Raw genomic sequence first — 16651 nt, 5'->3', positions numbered from 1 at the left:
GCAGACAGACTGACTCCGCCTTGGCTCTGCTTCCAGGCTCCATGGTCCCCTTTTCCATGCGGATCCTGCACGCGGAGCTTCAGCAGTACCTGGGGAACCCCCAGGAGTCCCTGGACCGGCTCCACAGGGTGAAGGCCGTGTGCAGCAAGGTAAGCCCCGTCCGCTGGGCCACCCCTTCCCCGCCTGGTGGAGCGCTCAGCCCGCTGCCACCCTCACAGCGCCCTGTCCCCACCCCATCTCCGCGCCCCCTCTGGGAAGGCAGGTCGCCTAGCTCCTTGTGGCTATGTTCCTTGCTCTTCTTGCTGAAGCTGCTCTGGGGGATGGTGGGTGGGTTTTGGCAAAGCTCGAGGCCTAAAACCCTTCTTCCTGGTGCTGTCAGTAAATGAAAAGCAGAAACGTTTCCTCTTGTATAAAATCACAGCTGTGAACGTGTGCCCGGGCTCCCGACCACTCTTACATCCTGTGGAGGCTCCGAGCACCTGTTCCATGTCTCACAGGTGCTGGAGCCAGATTTAAGGAGATAATGGCTGGAAATGTTGCAGAATGAAAGCAGATTACACTCATGACGACTCCGTCATGACGACAGCTGTCACTCGTAATTCTGGCTCCGAAGGCAGCTGAGGTTCAGCAGCGCTTCCCGGGTTGTCCTTGGTTCTAAAGCAGCCGTTATGTGGCAGGCGTAGTGGCGCCAGTGGATCAGACTGCTCCCCTGGGCGCTGGGGCGGAGACGTCTGGCTCGGGGTCTCCCCAGCTTCAGCCCCCTTCCCGCCCCCTGCCGGCTCGCCCAGGTGCAGTGCTCTTGGAAGGCAGGGGCTTTCAGAGCTGTGACTGAGCAGTTAGGAGCAGCGACGTTTGACAGATTCGCAAAATGGGGTTATTTGTACCTGCTGAACTCCTCAGGTCCCCAGTTGCTCTTGGTGGACGCTTCTGGAGCTCCTGGGTGGTCCTCTGGGTTCCCAGCAGGAAGTGAGGGCTGGTTTACCTTGTCATTGAAGTTTCTCACTCTGAGCTGACTGGGAAGAATATTGTTTCAAAGTATAACAGACACCGGGCGTGTCCACAGACCGTGGTTGGAGGGACTTTGGAGCCAAGCAGACTCTTCCTAGCAGGATGACTGGCCCTTGGAAGCCTTGAGCGGCTCGTGTCGGGAGGAGGAATGTCTCCGGCCTCCTCCAGGCTGCCATGGGGTCAGATGATGGATGCGGACCAGCGCTTGGCTCCTGGGAGTGCTTAATGCTCCTTCAGTGGCCTGGGGAAGCTCCAAGAAGCCTCTTCTCACTTTGAAAAGCCTCTTTTCCAGAAGTCTGGAAGAGACTGGTAGGGCTGGGAAGGTCCCAGGATGCTCCAGGGGAATCTAAGCCCCTCTGTGGACTCGGTGGGTCATTAGTGAGTCATCAGGGCTGGCGCCCAGGGGTCTGAGGACTGGACACTTCGTACATAAACCCGGTCCTTAGACCGTCCCCACCCGTCCCCGCCTGCAGCCCGGGAGAGGCCGACAGTTTTCTCCTGGACAGAACCGCCAAGCGCCTGCCTCCCGGGCCCTGGGCTTCCCTCCGCTGCTGTCCATGGTGCTGAGGGCGCCTGCCCCGCCCAGGACCAGCCCAGGACAAGCTGTACCCTGGGCGGGGGCAAGGCGGTCAGTTCCGCGCAGCCTCTCAGCTCTGGTCACGCCAGCCCCGCCCGCAGGGTGGAGGACCGTCTCCCAGACCCACACTTTCTCCTGAGTCCTCCCTCCTCACCTCGAGGCAGCATCTTCACTTTTCAGAGCCACTGTTACTTCAGTACTGCAGCTGCTTCAGGAACTGTGTGCTCTGGCCTGGAGCCAGGGTGGGGCTGACCTGCCCCCCGAGCACCTCCCAGGCTGGGCACGCTGGGTGCAGCCCACCTGGGTGGTTCTGGGAGGCAGAGGCTCACAGCCTCCGACCCGCACCATTAGTGCTCCTGGAGGGCCCGCGGGAGCCTGCACGGCCCTTGGGCTGGGAGAGCCAGGACCCCGCTCCCCTTCCTCGGCGCCTCCAGCCCTCACTTTGTCACTGTCCCCAATCAGTGGCCCATCAAGACTTCTGTTCCCGGTCAGGAGACGGCTGATAAGTAGCTGGAAAATGTGGCCTTGTTTGGACCAACTAGCTCATCTTTGCAGCTGTTACACTTGTAAAACGCAGGTGTGTCCTGAGCAGTCATGGTAGGACAGGCCTTTGTGTTCATGGCAGGTTGTCCTCCTCCTGGTGTGAAGCGCAGACCCTTGAGGGCGAGGAGGTCCAGTGGCCCTTCCCGGGCACAGGGACAAGGCCAGGGAGAGTCTGGAGCAGATGCTTTGCTGGCGGTGAGCTTCGCCTCTGGGGTGAGCCTCGGAGGGCATCGCTGACGGCAGGGGGAGCCACGGAGCGAGGGCGTCTCCGCAAAGCACGTGCCTGAAGCCCGTCGTCACAGAACCGGGAGCTCTCCACCAGACGCCTGTTGACACGTCTTTATTTTTCTCTCCAGCAGACAGTGTTCACTGTTAACAGTTTTGTTCTCCTCATTCTGCCCTCCATGAGAATCTGTCCTTTGCCCAGATCACCAGGGCAGCAACTTCCTTTCTTTCAGGGAAACAGTCACAAAAGAAGTGATTCAAGGACGTTAGCCAAACAGTAAAACCGGTGTAAAGTGACAGATGCTCGGAGCTTAAGTGATAGATGAGTAAAGGGCCGCACGCCTCGGGGGTCCTGGAGGAGCGAGACTGATGTTTTCACAGAAGTGAATAATTGTCCTCTTGTGTCCCATACCCGAAGCTTCCCAGACAGAGCGGGCGCGCGCTCCGCATGTCTGGGCTCCCTGGGCGCTCTGCGGGTGTTGTCAACCCTGACCCTCAAGCCAGAGGGTCACCACTCTGTCTGCCGTCCGCCCCGTGCATCCCGAGCGGCGACACTCGATTCGTGTCCCCCGGAGACCCTCAGCAGAGAAACCTGCTGCTCCTGGAGCGTCTCAGCAGAGCGTCCAAAAGCAGACTCACTCCTGTTGTCCTTGCGTGTCCCGCAGATCCTGGCCAACCTGGAGCAGGGCCTGGCGGAGGACGGGACCACGAGCAGCATCGCGCAGGAGAACAGGCAAGGTCAGTGCCGCACGTGTCCCCGGGCCGGCCCAGGCCTGCTCCGGGCCTCAGCCTCTGTCCGTCTCGCCTCTCCCACGCACATCTCCTCGCTGCTTTCCTCCCAGAACGAGCATCCTTTCTAGGAGGTTCTTACCTCAGAGTTGCCCCTTGGTCCTGGCAGCAGGAGGAGGGTCCTCCCCGGGCCTGTTCTGCCCCGGCCTCTCCATCCTCCCACCCCACATCTCCTCCCCCGCCAGCCCTCGGAGCCTGGCGAGGCAGCTGGGTTAGGAACCGATGCTTCCACGTAAGCGGGTAGGACACCCAGGCCTTGGGCAGGCAGGCCGCTGTCACCAGGGCTGCGGTGCTGACGCCCCTGTGTGACTGTCCACAGCCCTACAGCGGGGAGCCCCGCCCATCCACAACCCGCCGGGGTGGCCCTGCTACACGACGGGCTCATCTTCTGGTCGAGTCAGGCTCTGTCCCCCTGAAGCTGGGCGGCCGTCGAGAGCACAGCCCGAGGAATGCGCCAAGCTGCACAGGAAGCCATGGCCAGGGCAGGGCCACAGACGTGGGGGCTGCATCCGTCTGTGGCTGGGCTGCTGGCCACGTGCCTGGGCGCTCACCCCTCCTCTTTTGCAGCCTCCGTGCAGCTGTGGCGGTCCCGCCTGGGCCGCGTGACCTGCTCCATGGCCAACTGCCTGCTGCTCATGAAGGTACCGTTTCCCGGAGGCGGGGGCCCTGGGCGCTCGAGGGGAAGAGCCCCTGTGCGGCATGCAAGCAGAGGGGCCAGGGGCACGCCTGGGGTCCACGTGCTTCAGTTTCTACTAAGTGGAACGTCCGCAGAGTGCAGCGCTGACACTCGGTGCTGCAGCGGGTCTGAATGGGGCTCCTGAAGTCCTCGCGCTCCATGCCTCTCGGGGTCCTGGCCCCGTGCTCACCAAGGGGGTCCCCTCGCCCTGACTCCGCCTGCCATCCGCGCTCTCTGAACCCAGCACAGAACCGACACGGTGCTTCAGGAGTGCCTGTACTACAAATGAGGGTTAATGTGAAATTTTAGATGATTCTTTAGTATTCTTGAGTTAAAAAGGAGTGAAGCATCTTGCTGTCACAGCCTCGGCACACTTGTGTGTCTGGCTGCCATCTCGGGCAAGCCCGTTTGGACAGCAGCGTGAGGCCATGGTGCCGAGCCAGCCTCGCGGGTGGTGGGCAGTGGGCTCTGGCATCAGTTCTGCCGGGTGACCTGACGGTCGCTTACCTTTTCGATGATGAGCTGTCTGTCCGTATGCCTCAGCCCTGAACGTCCGCCTGGAATGCTGTCAGGCAGAGTGGCCTGAGTCACAGCCTGGATGTCCCCCAGCCCCTTGACGGGTCACCTTGCCATGCCCAGCCCTGCGCCCTGGCCACTCAGGGCACCATCAGGCCGCGGCTGCCCGACCAGAGTAGATGGTGCTCTCCCTGGAGAGCTCAGTGCAGCTGAAGTCCCTGAAAGGGCGGCGAGTCCTCACCCAGCAGAGGACCGTCTCCGGGAACAGCCTCCGGCCAACAGCAGCTCTGGGCCGGGCTCCAGGTCACGGGCAGCCGGGCTCCTGGGAGCACGCCTGAGCCCAGTGCTGCAGCCGCCCCGGGGCCCCCGTCCAGGTCTGAGAGGCCCGGGGCCACGGCACCCCCAGGAGAGGGCCCTCGCCCACTGCACGCTCTCGTGGACACGGGCACTTACGTGCGTAGGGCACGTCAGCGGGTGTGGCCGGCTCCCCGCAAGCACCGGGGGCCCAGTTCACTTGGATGAGCTTCACTCAAAGGTGCTGGGCTGGCGGGTCTGCTTCTGGTTTTCCTGTGGAACGTCCCCGGTCACCTAACGCCCCAGTTAGCAAACTAGTGACTCCAGTCCTGGTCTGCATGAAGATGGAGGCGAGTAAAGAAAGAGAAGTACCTTGAGGGGTCTGACAGAGGCTCAGGAGAAAACTGCCGTGGAAGCCTGTGGTCTGCGCCTGCGCCCATCAAGAGATAGCAAGCTGTTATCACGAGCCCCAGACGGTGTCCGCAGACGGGACGGGCCACCTGCCATCCAAGCTCGGGCCCCGAGGGCTGACAAGCAGGAAAAAGTTGGTCCGGGTGAAATGCTAGTTGCTGCTCAGCAGATGGAGGGAGCAAGACCCCCAGGCCAAGCGCACAGCCAGACCCCCGGGAGAGGAGGGCTCTGGGGACCACGGCCACGCCCAGACCCCAGAGCCCGGCCCGCTGGGCCATCTGCCCCGCTCCTGGCGGGTGCCGTGTCCCCTGCTCATGAGGTCTGTGGGTGCCGTGCGCGCGGAGCGGGATCTCCTGACTCTCGAGTGTTCCTGCAGGACTACGTGCTGGCCGTGGATGCGTACCGCGCGGTCGTCCAGTTCCACCCAGAGCAGGAGCCCCAGGTGCTGAGCTGCATCGGCCGCATCTTCTTGCAGGTGCGAGGGGTGGGGGTCGGGGGCTGCACCTCAGCGCGTCCTGTGGGTCTGAGAAAGCGAGGAAGGGGTCAAGTCAGACGTCTGTTGCTGTCAGAAGGCAGTTTCTTTTTTGGTCCTGGTTTGACTGTACTGAGTATCAAGCCTCCAGCTTCGAGGTGATGGGGAGGCCAGTCGCTACACGTCAGTGTACGTAGATTTCCGTCAGGCAGTGCACAGACGGGTGGCTGAGGCCTTGCCCTGTTGCTGTAGAAACGTGTTGATGCGAGGAGCCGGCCACCGTGGGCTCCTCTCCTGCCCCAGACCCCCCAGGGCCCCTGGCACCCTCCTCCCTGGGAAGGAGGGGAGAAGCAGGTGTGGGAGCGTCTTCAGTTTCCACCACCAAAACACTCAGGGCGCAGCCGCCAAAACCCTGCGCTCCGAGGGAGGGCCCTAGCTCTTTGCAGCTGAGGCTGGTCTAGGTTTGTGTGTGCGTGTGCATGCGTACACGTGTGCATGCGTACACGTGTGCGTGCGTGTGCGTGTGCGCCCACTATTCTCAGGAGCACTTGGTATCTGTTTTCTGTCTTCATAGAAGTGGCTTGCTTTTTCTCTCTCTGTCCTCAGATAATTCTAGAATTATCTGTTGCTGGAAGATATGAAGAATTGACTCAAAGGCCTGAGCCACACTCCTGGGGCTTGTGCGTGCGTGTGTGTGTGCACATGTGTACACGTGCATGTGTGTGCATACATGTGCGTGCGTGTGTGCATGCGTACACGTGCGTGTGTGTGCGTGCGTGTGCGTGTGCGCCCACTATTCTCAGGAGCACTTGGTATCTGTTTTCTGTCTTCATAGAAGTGGCTTGCTTTTTCTCTCTCTGTCCTCAGATAATTCTAGAATTATCTGTTGCTGGAAGATATGAAGAATTGACTCAAAGGCCTGAGCCACACTCCTGGGGCTTGTGGGACAATTTATCAACAGCTTTAGTGTTCCATGTGTGGGAGAGGTTTCTTCTCTGTTTCTGGGATCAATTTTGGCAGTTTAGAGTGCCAAAATACAGATCACATGTCTGCTCCGTGTGTCCACGTGCATTTGCTTGGAGTCCTGCAAAGTCGTCCTCTTCCATAATCGCTTCAGTCTCTGTTACCCAAGGGCGCTTCTCCCCTCTCGTCTATAATTCTGCTCCACTTACGCTTTCTTTTCCTTGACTAGTTCTTCCATTTATTATCTCATGTTTTTTCTTCAGATAACTAGTTTGGGTTTGTTTATTTGCTTACTAGATATATCACAGTACTTTTTATTATTTGCCTTTTTAATTGCCTTTTTATATACAACTTAATCACTCAGTTTCTGACATGTAGACAGATGTTGACATCCTGCTCTGTCCTGAATGGCTTTTGCGTTTTGTTTTTTAATGAAAAATGACAGTTAGTAAGTGGTCACCTAAGTTTCACCCCGCCTGACACGTCCCCACCTGACATTGGGGAACTGTATGTGTGGGTACAGGTCTAACATCGTCACCTGAATTGACTGCTTCATTTTGTCAAAGCAGATTGGAGACATAAAAGCAGCTGAAAAGTACTTTCAAGACGTAGAGAAAGTAACCCAGAAATTGGATGGACTGCAGGGCAAAACCATGGTTTTGATGAACAGGTGTGTATTTCTTTTCTGTGATCTCCAGCTTTGCTGAGCCGTAACTGCAGCACGGTGCAGGTTTAAGGTGAGAACAATAACGACTTGACTTCCATACATTGGGACATTGGGAAGTGATGCCCACAAAATAGCGAACACTCATCACCCCATACGGATACAAAATGAGAGACAGAGCGCACTCTCTCGGCGTTCAGGGTAACGCACAGCGGTGTGGATGCTGTTCCCGGTGCTGTACGCTGCGCCCCGGGTGCCTGTGGACCACCTGCATCCAATCCTGCCCTCCTTCCCCGGTGACCACAATTGAATCTTTCTCTGTGAGTTAGTTTGGAGTGTCATTGACCTGAAACACCATTCGTTCCTGTTACACAGCGTAGTGACCTGATGTTTCTCTCTCTTACGAACTGCAGCACGACTAGTCTGGTTACGGTCCGTCTGCCCCCAAAGATAGGGCGTTACTACGGACTGCGTTCCCCGCGCCCTCCCGCGAGGTTCCGCTTCCTGGAGCTGTCCCCTCAGTGTCCCCGCCACACACCCGCCTGCCTCCCGACTTCCGAATCATCCCTCCCGTGTCGCTTATTTGCAGAGCTTTCCTTCACCTCGGTCAGAATAACTTCGCCGAAGCGCACAGGTTCTTCACAGAGATCCTGAGGGTGGACCCCTCGAATGCAGTGGTAAGACGCCCCGGGCAGAGGCGGTGCGTCCGCTGGGGTCGGGCACCCTCCAGGGCTGGGGGGCCTGGGCCGCCCGCACACCCCCACCCAGCCCTGCCCCCGCCCCGCAGGCCAACAACAACGCGGCCGTGTGCCTGCTGTACCTGGGCCGCCTCAAGGACTCGCTGCGGCAGCTGGAGGCCATGGCCCAGCGGGACCCGCGGCAGCACCTGCACGAGAGCGTGCTCTTCAACCTGACCACCATGTACGAGCTGGAGTCGTCCCGCAGCCTGCAGAAGAAGCAGGCCCTGCTGGAGGCCGTGGCCAGCACGGAGGGCGACTGCTTCAACACGCACTGCCTCAAGCTGGCCTAGCGCCCCGCGCACGCCCCCGGGCCTCCCGCTCGGCGTCTGCCCGCCGCCGCCTCCATCAGGCGGGCTGCAGACGCGGGGCGCGCACGCACGGGGCCGGGGGCGTCCCGGGGCCACTCCCAGCAGCCTCACGGGAGAGCGGACCCGTAACACACACGGTTCTCGCCCTGAGCCGGAGCGTTCTAGAGATTCGTAGATGCGGGGAGAGGGCCCGCTCCCCCCGCCCCAGAGCTGCAGCTCCAGTCTGCTCCCCGGGGCCTTTTCCAGCCTCTGCTGAGCCCCTCGGAGGAGTCTGGTGCCAGGGGAGCGAATCCGTTCTTCGTCCTGCGCGTTTCCAGCACAGGGGGCGGGGGCGAGGACACGGGCCTGCGTGTGCAGTGGGGCCAGGACAGGGGTCACCGTTCTCAGCTCTGGGGTCAGTGTCCGTTCACATGGTCATGCCTGCCTTTAAAGTGTCTAACGCACCTGGATTAAAGAACTCTGGCAGGGGCTCTTGAAGTTACCCAGCTCTGCTAATACATCTTAAAACAGAGTTCACTTAAGATTCTGATATAAACATATATTGCATAAAGCAGAGCCGAGCTCTATTTCTAGTCATTTCTGTGGTAAACACAAATGCAGCATCTCCTGGGCAGACGGTCTCAACACAGTCGTGGAAACAAATTAGTTACCCTGTAAATAGGAGAGACAGGAGAGGCCGCCAGAAGGACCGGGCCTACACCTCCAGAGACAATGAGGGGCGCCTCCGGCTCAGGCAGGGAGGGGAACCCCACCCCCACCCAGAGCATCCGCAGCCTCTGGACTAACACTTGGGATCTACCTGCTTTACACTCTGTTTTCCTTTAAGTTTCTAAATCAAATGCATCAAGTACTGTTGGCCTGCCTCCCGGGCCGGGGGGGAGGGTCCCAGCCCAAGGGAGACCACACCCTGTGCCCCCCGGATCCCAGATCCAGGCCTCAACTGCACATTGCACACCCAGGAAGCACCCCAAAAGCTGCTGCCCCGGAATCTCCCCAAACCCCAGCATGGCCGTCTGCAGAGATGGGCCTCCAAGGAGGTGTCCAGGTGGGATGGAGTCCCGAGGGTGGGCGCCCAGGGGCGCACAGGAGAGGACCCAGCGAGGAGCGAGGCCCAGGGACCACCCTGCAGCCCCGGCCCCAGGCCTCCAGCCCCCAGGCCATGACAGGTCAGCGCTGTCTGCGGGGCTTGCCACTAGAGCTGCTACAGCCACACCCCTGGGGGCCGCACTCCGCACTCCCCACCCCCCACCCCACCCCCCGCAGCCGTCAGGGAGCCTCGTGGGAACACACGCTCACACGTGTGTGAGCAGAAAAATGATGGAGCGTTTCTGGAAAATAAACTGGCAACTGACTCAGAAGTTTTTATAATAGAGTGTTTTCATTTATCACCACATATTCCTGAGAGGCATTCATGAAAGACCATATCATTTAAAAAGTTAATGACCTGGAAAAGTCCTCAAAGGTATGTTTACACGAAGCATATGTTAATAGAAAAGGCTGAAAACTGATACTTGATGTTAAACTACAGTCACAGGAAGGATGGGCTGAAACGCAGTTTTATTTTCCCTTTTACAACTGAGCTTATGTTTCTACATAATGTGTGTGTGTGTGATTTTTATAAGCAGTAGGAAAAGTCACCAAAACTGGTAAATGTTTTGCCTTTAAAAAATAGGCAGTGATTTAAAGAAGGTGGTGAAAGTGTGCCGTGCTCCATAGCTGAGCAGCGCACACAGCGGTTACGGGGGAGACCCGAGCATGTGTGGGCGTGGGCATGCCCACGCCTCCAGGTGTCAAGGTCAGGAATGCGTGTGCCCTGAAATACCATTCACGTTTAAAACAAAATAGATACATTGCTGACTGCTAGTCTAATGGGAAAGATTAGCAATCTCTTCAGGAAACTTAGAGATACCAAGGGAACATTTCATGCAAAGATGGGCTCAATAAAGGACAGAAATGGTATGGACCTAACAGAAGCAGAAGATATTAAGAAGAGGTGGCAAAAATACACAGAAGAACTATATAAAAAAGATCTTCACGACCCAGATAATCACGATGGTGTGATCACTCACCTAGAGCCAGACATCCTGGAATGTGAAGTCAAGTGGGCCTTAGAAAGCATCACTATGAACAAAGCTAGTGGAGGTGATGGAATTCCAGTTGAGCTATTTCAAATCCTAAAAGATGATGCTGTGAAAGTGCTGCATTCAACATGCCAGCAAATTTGGAAAACTCAGCAGTGGCCACAGGACTGGAAAAGGTCAGTTTTCATTTCAATCCCAAAGAAAGGCAATGCCAAAGAATGCTCAAACTACCGCACAATTGCACTCATCTCACACACTAGCAAAGTAATGCTCAAAATTCTCCAAGCCAGGCTTCAACAGTACGCAAACTCAGAACTCCCAGATGTTCAAGCTGGATTTAGAAAAGGCAGAAGAACCAGAGATCAATTTGCCAATATCTGTTGGATCATCAAAAAAGCAACAAGAGAGTTCCAGAAAAACATCTGCTTCATTGACTACACTAAAGCCTTTGTGTGGATCACAACAAACTGTGGGAAATTCTTCAAGAGATAGGGATACCAGACCACCTGACCTGCCTCCTGAGAAATCTCTATGCAGATCAAGAAGCAACAGTCAGAACCGGACATGGAACAACAGACTGGTTCCAAATTAGGAAAGGAGTACATCAAGGCTGTATATGGTCACCCTGCTTATTTAAGTTATATGCAGAGTACATCATGTAAAATGCCAGGGTGGATGAAGCACAAGCTGGAATCAAAATTGCTGGGAGAAATATCAATAAACTCATGTATGCAGATGACACCACCCTTATGGCAGAAAGTGAAGAGGACCTAAAGAGCCTCTTGATGAAAGGAGAGTGAAAAAGCTGGCTTAAAACTCAACATTCAGAAAACTAAGATCATGGCATCTGGTCCCATCACTTCATGGCAAACAGATGGGAAACAGTGGAAACAGTGACAGATTTTATTTTGGGAGGCTCCAATATCCCTGCAGTTGGTGACTACAGCCATGAAATTAAAAGACACTTGCTCCTCAGAAGAAAAGCTATGACCAACCTAGACAGCATGTTAAAAAGCAGAGACATTACTTTGCCAACAAAATGTCCCTATAGTCAAAGCTATGGTTTTTCCAGTAGTCATGTATGGATGTGAGAGCTGGACTATAGGGAAAGCTGATATCAAAGAATTTATGCTTTTGAACTGTCGTGTTGGAGGAGACTCTTGAGAGTCCCTTGGACTGCAAGGAGATCCAACCAGTCCATCCTAAAGAATTCAATCCTGAATATTCACTGGAAGGACTGATGCTGAAGCTGAAGCTCCAGTACTTAGGCCACCTGATGTGAAGAACTGAGTCATTGGAAAAGACCCTGATGCTGGGAAAGATTGAGGGCAGGAGAAGGGGACGACAGAGGATGAGATGGTTGGATGGCGTCACCAACTCAGTGGACAGGAGTTTGAGCAAGCTTCGGGAGTTGGTAATGGACAGGGAGGCCTGGCGCGCTGCAGTCCATGGGGTCGTAGAGTCAGACAGGACTGAGCAACTGAACAGCAACAAATACACTGTAGATACACGTGATTTTCTTCGTGGGTTTTTTTGTTGTTTTTAATTTGTTTCTTGGCCGTGCTGGGTCTTCCTTGCCGCGTGTGGTCTTACTCTAGTTGCGGTTGCGGGGGCTTCTCGTGGTGCTGGCCTTTTTTTTGCCCAGCGTGGGCTCCAGGCTCACAGCTTTCAGTCGTGGCGCGCGTGCTTAGCTGCCTTGCTGCACGTGGAATCTTCCCTGAGCAGAGACTGAAGCCTCATTGCCTGCATCGGCGGGCAGATTCTTAACCACTGGACCACCAGGGAAGTCGTCTGTAGATAGATACACATTTGCAGAACTGGAGAAAAACACATGCAGGAGCCTCGTGGCTCAGAGTGACTGTCCCAGCAGCACAGGCACCAGGGGCTGTTTAAGGACAGGGATACCCTCTGCCACCTTGGCCTGGCATGGACAGCGAGGCCAGAGGTCCTGAGAGCATCAAGCAAAGAGGCTGCGGTAGGGGGGGGCGGGGAGGCCAGGGGGCATCCGCTCACAGGCAGGGCTTCATGCCCAGCAGGGGTGGAGCAGGCCATCCCCTCCCCTCCCCAGGTAGGGGGCCTCTGTCCTTCCAGAGGAGGTAAGGGCAGGGAGCTCCTCGCGTCCCCCTCCATCCCCAGCACACGTCAGGGTGGCGCCCACCCCCCCACCTCCTCACCAGCAGGCAGACCCAGGCCGCCCCCAGGGCTAGGCCTGAGCCAGGCGGGAAGGACCCCCAGCCCGTGCCCGCATCCAGCCCAGCTTTCTGGTGACCAAGCCTTCTCAGCTGGTCTCTCACGTGTGAGAGGAGATGGCCAATTCAGGCATTGGGAATTATGTAAAATGTGGCCCTACGTGAACCTCAGGCAAGTCTGTTACCCACAACAGACGCATAAATAAAGCAGATAAAGTGCATGCCAGCCTCCCCCGTCCATGACCCCCTCCTAGAAAATGGATCCAACCCTTCCAGTTACTGATCACAGAGCATCTTGGACCTCAGGGTTCCTCACCCAGGACCCTGCTGCGGTTTCAGCACCGTCCCCACGTTGAACTCCCCCCATACCCACCCCCAGTTACTCCAGAGAGCAGGGTATTTGGCGGGTGCTGGGCAAGGAAGGTGAGGGAGCGGGGAGGACTCACTTCGGGAAGACGTGGGGACGGCTCCCCCAGCCCTGTCCAGGGACAGCAGATCTGGCCAGGAAACCGCACGGGCGTCCCTGAATGACTGCCATGCCGGGCGGCCTCGTGTGGCTGGTGAGCAGGGTGGGCTCGCCATGTTGGGAGCCTCCCACTTGGGGTTCTCGAGGAAGGACGTGACTGGGGTCACTTGCGTGGAGGCGTCCGGGGACCAGGGGACCTGCAGGAGCTCGGGTGCAGAGCTGAGCACTCGGAGCCTCGGGTCTCACCTGAGAAATGGGGGACGGGCTGGGCTCAGCTTGCTGACGCTGCCACAGCAGACACCCACAGACGGGCGGCTGGACACGCCCCGAGTCTGTGCCTCAGTCTAGGCCGGCGGTGCACTCCCAGGCTCTGTGATGCTGGCTTGGGGGGCTCTGGTCACAGCCCTGCCCGGCCCTCAAGGTGCCCGCATGGCCTCTGCCCCCCGCCTCCTCTTCAGTAAGGACCCCGGGCCCGGGTTCAGGGCCGCCCTCACTCAGGAGGACCTCCCTGAGGGCCGTATGCAGTCACACCTGCAAGGACCCCATTTCCAAGTAAGGTCAGGTTCCGAGGCTCCAACGACGGGAGGCTTCGGTGTTGGGCACTCAGCCCCCAACACCTGCTGGCAGCACTCGGGAGGGCGGAAACAGGCTTGTTCCACTCCAGGGTCCTCCTGGACGCCCCCTGGGACCTCTGCTCTCCGCGGACCCCCAGGGTGTGCCTCTGCCCGTGTGTCCCTGTGGGCCCCCCTCAGTGACCCGCCTCACCAGCCAGCCATCAGGATTAGTTAACGGTGGTGCAGGCCCCAAGACGGGTGTGACAGCAGGCTGCCCGGACTGCACTGATGCGCCTCTGCTGGGCTCCTGCGTCCTTCAGATGAGACTCTGTCTGGCCCCGGGATTTCTTGGAACTGTCTGCTTAAATCAAACACAAGCATTTGAAGCCCGAAAAATAAAAGGCATTCATTAAAATCCAGGAGGGGAAACCAAAGGACGGGAGCTGAGTAGGGGGCCTCCTTCGTTAGAAAGGCAGGCCCCATTCCAGTAGGGGCCACGGGGCACAGAGGCCCCGGGTGACCTGGGTGTCCTCCTCCCGGTTGCCACCGCATCTAAGAGCTCAGTTCAGTTCAGTGGCTCAGTTGCCGCCGACTCTGCGACCCCCTGGACGTCTAAGAGGATGTTTGGGAAAACGGCCTCCTAAGGCGGAGCCTGGAGAACACCTGGAAACACGGGGCGACAGCGCACTTCCTGTGCATCTGCATCAGCAGCGCGGGCGCGGGCACACACACACACACACACACACACACACACACATCCCCCGCGCGCGCACGTGCGCACACTGCACATGCGCGCACACGCACGCGCACACTGCACATGCATGCACGCACGCACTTTCCCCGCACACACTGTACATGCGCGCACACGCACACTTCCCCCTCACACACACACACACATACACGTGCGCACACACTGCACATGCGCACGCACTGCGCGTGCGCGCACACACACTTCCCCCTCACACACACACGTGCATGCACACACACACACTCCCCCCACACCTGCACCCACAGCACTATCGCTGGTGATGAAGCCCGGGCGGTGCTGCCCGTGGTCTCTAATCAGGAGCGCTGATCGCCCCGCCCAGCAGTCCGGCCGCCTTGTCCACCTGCGGAGTCAGCTTCCTGTCTGCGGGGTCCCGGCTCACGGGCCCCGCTCCACCACCGCAGGCGGTGGTCTCAGGAGGACCCGGCGGGGCTGCCGCTCCCGCCCCGCGCCGCGTGAGGACGCAGCCAGGAGGGGCCTTCCCGGAACCGGCCCGCCGCCCCCAGGGCTGCCGCGGACATCTCAGACCCGGGGAGACAGGCTCCCCGAGCAAAGCAATGGGCCGGCCTCTCACCCTGGAAGGAAGCCGGAGTCTAGAACCCTGCGGGGGGAGGGGGACCGCATCCTGCACGCTGGCCCTCCAGCAGCTAGACACCCGGCGCCCCTCTTCCGAGGTTGTGTGTCCTCGGCCCCCTCGGCAGACACGAAAGCCCCCAGCTTTGGGAGACCAGAGCTGGGCAGGGAGTGGTGTGAGGAACGAGCCCCCAAACCCGGCTACACCAAGTCCCCTCCGTAAGGACCAGAGAATGAGGCCAGAGGGCGAGGCTCCAGGGTCACCTAGATGCCCTCCTGCCAGCCTGTTCGGCCTGAGCTCCTGGGAGAAGCAACATCAGGGTGTCCGGGGGAGGAGGCAGACCCCCTGTGCTCAGCCTCCTGAGATGTGCCCCCCCCCACCCCCGCCCCAGCAGGGCTTCCCTGGTGGCTTAGCTGGTGAAGAACCCGCCTGAAAATGAAGGAGCCCCCAGTTCGATTCTTGGGTCAGGAAGATTCCCCGGAGAAGGGATAGGCTACCCACTCCAGTCTTCTTGGACTTCCTGGTGGCTTACATGGTAAAGAATCCGCCCGCAATGCGGGAGACCGGGGTTCGATCCCTGGGTTGGGAAGATCCTCTGGAAGAGGGCATGGCAACCCACTCCAGTATTCTTGACTGGAGAATCCTATGGACGGAGGAGCCTGGCGGGTTACAGTCCATGGGGTCACAGAGTCAGACACGACTGAGCAACTAAGCACGGCACCGCAGCTCCCTCAGCACCCGCCACCCCCCCAACCCCCCAACCGCACCCCCGCGAGGGGCGGGGCCGGAACAGTGATGCTCATGGCCCGGGCGTGTCTAAGGGCCGAGGTCGGGCTCTGCTCCCAACCTCCTGCAAATCAGCAAATGACACCACCTGTGGGGCATCCCCACTGCCTTTGGCTGCGTTTCTGCTGTTAACTTCACCTCCTTACTGTGCTGTGCTTAGTCGCTCAGTGGTGTCCGACTCTGCGACCCCATAGACTGCAGCACTCCAGGCCTCCCTGTGCATCACCAACTCCTGGAGTTTACTCAAACTCATGACCATTGAGTTGGTGATGCCATCTAACCATCCTCTGTCATCCCCTTCTCCTCCTGCCCTCAATCTTTCCCAGCATCAGGGTCTTTTCAAATGAGTCAGCTCTTCACATCAGGTGGCCAAAGTATTGGAGTTTCAGCTTTAGCATCAGTCCTTCCAATGAATATTTAGGACTGATTTCCTTTAGGATTTACTGGTTTGATCTTCTTGCAGTCCAAGGGACTCTCAAGAGTCTTCTCCAACACAACAGTTCAAAAGCATCAATTCTTCGGCACTCAGCTTTCTTTATGGTCCAACTCCCACATCCATACATGACCACTGGAGAAACCACAGCCTTGACTAGACGGACCTTTGCAGGCCAAGTGATTTCTCTGGCTTTAATATGCTGTCTAGGTTTGTGAGCCACGTGCCGCCCCCCAAGTGCTGCACACCTTTAAAGGGAGGACACGTCTGTCAAGTGACACGTTGAGACATGTCTTACGCAACAAGCAGTGCTCCTAGGTCCACACGGAACAGCTCAGCTCCCAGACGTGTGCTCCTGGGAGCCCCTGACAACTGCAAATCCGTAAACCACCATCCTCTGTATAACTGACAGTGCCCACAGGAGGAGCCACCCCTGCTCCGAGGTTCCCTCTCATCTCCTGAGCCCTGTCTCGGCAAGAAGGAGGAGGGGCAGCGCCCGACCCTGGGGGCTGACGGTGTTACCCGTGTGGCTGGCACACAGCTTGACCCTAAGTCCAGCGTTCACCCACACAGCAAGGCCTGGGGTCCCTCCGTGCCTGGACACGTGCCAAAACCA

General features: G+C 58.0%; 1 protein-coding gene and 1 long non-coding RNA gene across 9 annotated transcripts in view; one reads left to right on the top strand and one right to left on the bottom strand.

Moving 5' to 3' along the window:
• TRAPPC12 (trafficking protein particle complex subunit 12) overlaps positions 1-9544 on the top strand; it is a 40368-nt gene extending 30824 nt beyond the window's left edge. For 7 of the 8 annotated variants that reach the window (XM_059889244.1, XM_059889243.1, XM_059889242.1 and 4 more), the window contains 7 exons: positions 37-149; positions 3019-3091; positions 3710-3783; positions 5416-5514; positions 7044-7144; positions 7728-7815; positions 7926-9544. In XM_059889244.1, coding sequence (XP_059745227.1) covers positions 37-149; positions 3019-3091; positions 3710-3783; positions 5416-5514; positions 7044-7144; positions 7728-7815; positions 7926-8168 — 791 coding nt within the window. In that variant the 3' untranslated portion in view covers positions 8169-9544. 8 annotated transcript variants of the gene reach the window in all.
• Positions 9545-9613: 69 nt separating this feature from the next.
• LOC112447851 (uncharacterized) lies at positions 9614-15207 on the bottom strand. The gene is made up of 3 exons (XR_003036139.2): positions 13688-15207; positions 12903-13168; positions 9614-12058 (listed from the first exon to the last, which is right to left on the bottom strand). It is a non-coding gene; the product is annotated as an uncharacterized lncRNA (long non-coding RNA).
• Between the last annotated feature and the right edge of the window lie 1444 nt (positions 15208-16651).

This window comes from Bos taurus, chromosome 8 (genome assembly GCF_002263795.3).
Source record: "Bos taurus isolate L1 Dominette 01449 registration number 42190680 breed Hereford chromosome 8, ARS-UCD2.0, whole genome shotgun sequence".
Taxonomy (NCBI): domain Eukaryota; kingdom Metazoa; phylum Chordata; class Mammalia; order Artiodactyla; family Bovidae; genus Bos; species Bos taurus.
This window is presented reverse-complemented; position numbering and strand designations above follow the sequence as displayed.